General features: G+C 66.9%; 1 protein-coding gene across 1 annotated transcript; it reads left to right on the top strand.

Annotated features, from left to right (window-relative positions):
* The first annotated feature begins 1,347 nt into the window (after positions 1–1,347).
* TM2D2 (TM2 domain containing 2) lies at positions 1,348–2,543 on the top strand. Its single transcript, XM_041424826.1, has 4 exons — positions 1,348–1,588; positions 1,659–1,746; positions 1,818–1,933; positions 2,044–2,543. Exons 1-4 carry the CDS (start codon positions 1,401–1,403, stop codon positions 2,255–2,257), a joined length of 606 nt encoding a protein of 201 aa, XP_041280760.1. The 5' UTR covers positions 1,348–1,400; the 3' UTR covers positions 2,258–2,543.
* The last annotated feature ends 351 nt before the right edge of the window (positions 2,544–2,894 follow it).

The following is a 2,894-nucleotide window of genomic DNA, read 5'->3' as shown; positions in this document are numbered from 1 at the left end:
CGCTGCGGGCCCCGGGACCGACCGCCCCGCAAGGACCGGCAGGGCCCGGCACGGCCCCGGGACCGACCGCCCGCCCCGGGCCCCGCACGGTCCGGCACGGCCTCGGGACCCAGCACGGACCCGGGCATCGGCACCGCCCGGGCACGGCCCCGACAGGGACGGGAAGAGCCTCGACCAAAAGCGCTGGGGTCCCGAAGGAAACGCCCGCAAAGGGAGCTGGTGTCAGCGCAGACTGCGGCCAGCACGGCTCTGCTGGCCTTGCCTGCCGAAAAGCTGCACCGCACACTGGAAGCGCAGAACCGTGGAATAGCCTGAGCTGGAAAGGGCCCACAGCGATCGTCACGTCCCACTCCCAGCCCTGCACAGACACCCCAACAATCCCACCCTGTGCATCCTTGGGAGCGTTGGCCAAACCCTCCTGGAGCTCTGGCAGCCTCGGGGCTGTGACCCTTTTCTCGGGAGCCTGTTCAGTGCCCCTCAAAGGGAAAGAATCTTTTCATAATGTGTTGGAAGCACATGAGAACACACCACGTCAGCCCCTGGCTGGGCAATACCACAGGTACAGGTGAGCAGGAGAAACTCCCCAGGATGAGAAGGCATCACAGCTTTGCCCTCTGCTACAAGCACCAGGCATACTGCCCTGCTCCACCAACCGCCCGTGGACAACCTGCCAGGGCAACTTCGGAGCTCTGCATCATCCTCCGGAAAAATCAGGAACAAACCCTTCACACTGGGAGCAAGTAATGGCAAAATTGAGCCAATTTACTACGCAAAGAGCACAAATGCACCCGAACCTAGACTGCCTCCCATTCCCAAAGGGCGGGCTGGCGCTGGGGAGAGCCGCGAAGCACAACGGCCAGCTCGGGCGGAACCAGTGGCTGCTGTGGCCGCTGAGCCGCCGCGCTGCCCGTTACCGGCAACACAGGCCCCTGAGAGCCCTTCTCCGGTGCTAAGGGTGTCCGCTCTTCGGGTGAGCGCGGCGGGCGCGCCCCGAGGGAGGGGTCCCCGAGAGAGAGGTCTCCGAGTCCCGGTTGGGCTCCGGCCGGGCCCCGTTTGCCCCGGTGCGGCCCCGGGATTCGGCCCCGGGATTCGGTCCCGGGATTCGGTCCCGAGCGCGGCACCAGCGCCCCGCCCCTCGCCTTCGCCCATTGGCCGCCAGCCCTCCCCGGCAGCCAATCATCTCCTCGCCTGGCGCGCACTCCCTCCGCCACGCCCTTCGCTGCGGCTGCCGCAGCTTTTTCCGCTTCGCTCTGACCGGCTGCGAGCGGCGAGCGCCCATTGGCTGCGAGCGGCGCGGGGGCGAGCACCCATTGGCTGCGGGCGGCGGGGGCGGTGCGGCGGCGGGCTCCCATTGGCTGCGGGCGGTGCGGCCCGAGGCCGAGCGGGGCGGCGGTGCCGCCATGGCGCCGCCCGTGGGGTACGCGCTGCTGTGCGGGCAGGCCGCGCTCCTCCTCGGGAACCTGCTGCTCCTGCACGGCCGCGGCCTCCCGGACAACGACACCGAATCCCGGGAGCTGCCGCCGGGGCCGCCCGCCGCCGCCTGGGCTTACAGCGATCCGCGGGCGCCGCTCGTCCTGTGCACCTACCTGTGAGCGCCGGGCCGGGGCGGGGGGAGCGCGGCCTGCCGGCCTCCCTCACCAGCCGCTCCTTCCCCGCAGCCCCGATGAGTTCGTGGAGTGCGAGGAGCCGGTGGACCACGGCGGGAACGCCACGGCACAGCAGGAGCTGGGCCACGGCTGCGTGAAGGTGAGGGCGGGGCGGGGGCGGCCCCGGTGGCGGCGCCCCCCGGGCCCCGCTGAGCGCTGCCCCCGCCGCAGTTCGGCGGCCAGGCCCACGGCGAGGTGGATCACACGCGTGTGCAGTGCCGGGCGCTGGACGGCATCGAGTGCGCCGAGCCGCGGAGCTTCCTGCGGGGCAGCCGGCCCTGCGTCAAGTAGGAGAGTCCCTGTCCCCCCGCGGCCACCGGACCGAACCCCCCGGGAGCGGGGCTGGTCCGGCGGGGAGCGCTGACACTCCCTGACCCCGCCGCGTCTTCTCTCGCAGGTACACGGGACACTACTTCATCACCACTCTGCTCTACTCCTTCTTCCTGGGCTGCTTCGGAGTGGATCGGTTCTGCCTGGGCCACACCGGCACCGCCGTGGGGAAGCTGCTGACCCTGGGGGGCCTGGGCATCTGGTGGTTTGTGGATCTGATTCTGCTGATCACCGGGGGGCTGATGCCCAGTGATGGCAGCAACTGGTGCACCGTGTACTGAGGAGGGGCAGGGCTGGCCCCAGCTGCAGCCCCTGGGTGCCTCTGCTCGCTCCCAGCTCCAGCCCAGGCTCTGCTTGGCACAACATGGACTTACAGAACTGTGACTCAGGGTGCACAGCAGTTACTCTTGGTAATGACTCTGTACCGACCTTGGACACAAAGTTGTTCAGGATATATTTTGCTTGTTTAAAATAATCTGGCTTCCCACTGCAAATAGTGACAGCTTCAGAAATCAGAGCTTGCGAACACAGGGGGTCAAACAAACAATAAAATCTGGAAGAAGCTGACTGCACGTACTTTGGGGATTAGTAGATCACAGCCACACAGAGATGAAGGCCGTGGGGTCACGGTCTAGCCCTGAGTCCCCCCAGCCAGCCCATTAATCCAGAGTCCTGAGCCCTGGTTACCTTGGGGTCATGGGCCATCTGGGAGCAGTCAGGGAGCTGGGAAAGGGGCAGAGCTGCCATGGGGCAGCTCCTGTCTGTGTGCCAGGCACCCTTCTGGCTCCAGCCCCAGCACAGGGCACCTACAGCACCCAAAGGGTGCAAGAATCTCACACCCGAAAGAGGAAGCCCCACCAGCTGCAGGTTAAAAACTTACCAAGCTGAATAAAATGGGAAAGGGAAGCTGCAACGAGT

The sequence above is a fragment of the Onychostruthus taczanowskii genome, unplaced genomic scaffold (assembly GCF_017590055.1).
Source record: "Onychostruthus taczanowskii isolate IOZ18803 unplaced genomic scaffold, ASM1759005v1 scaffold84, whole genome shotgun sequence".
NCBI classification, from domain to species: Eukaryota; Metazoa; Chordata; class Aves; order Passeriformes; family Passeridae; genus Onychostruthus; species Onychostruthus taczanowskii.
This window is presented reverse-complemented; position numbering and strand designations above follow the sequence as displayed.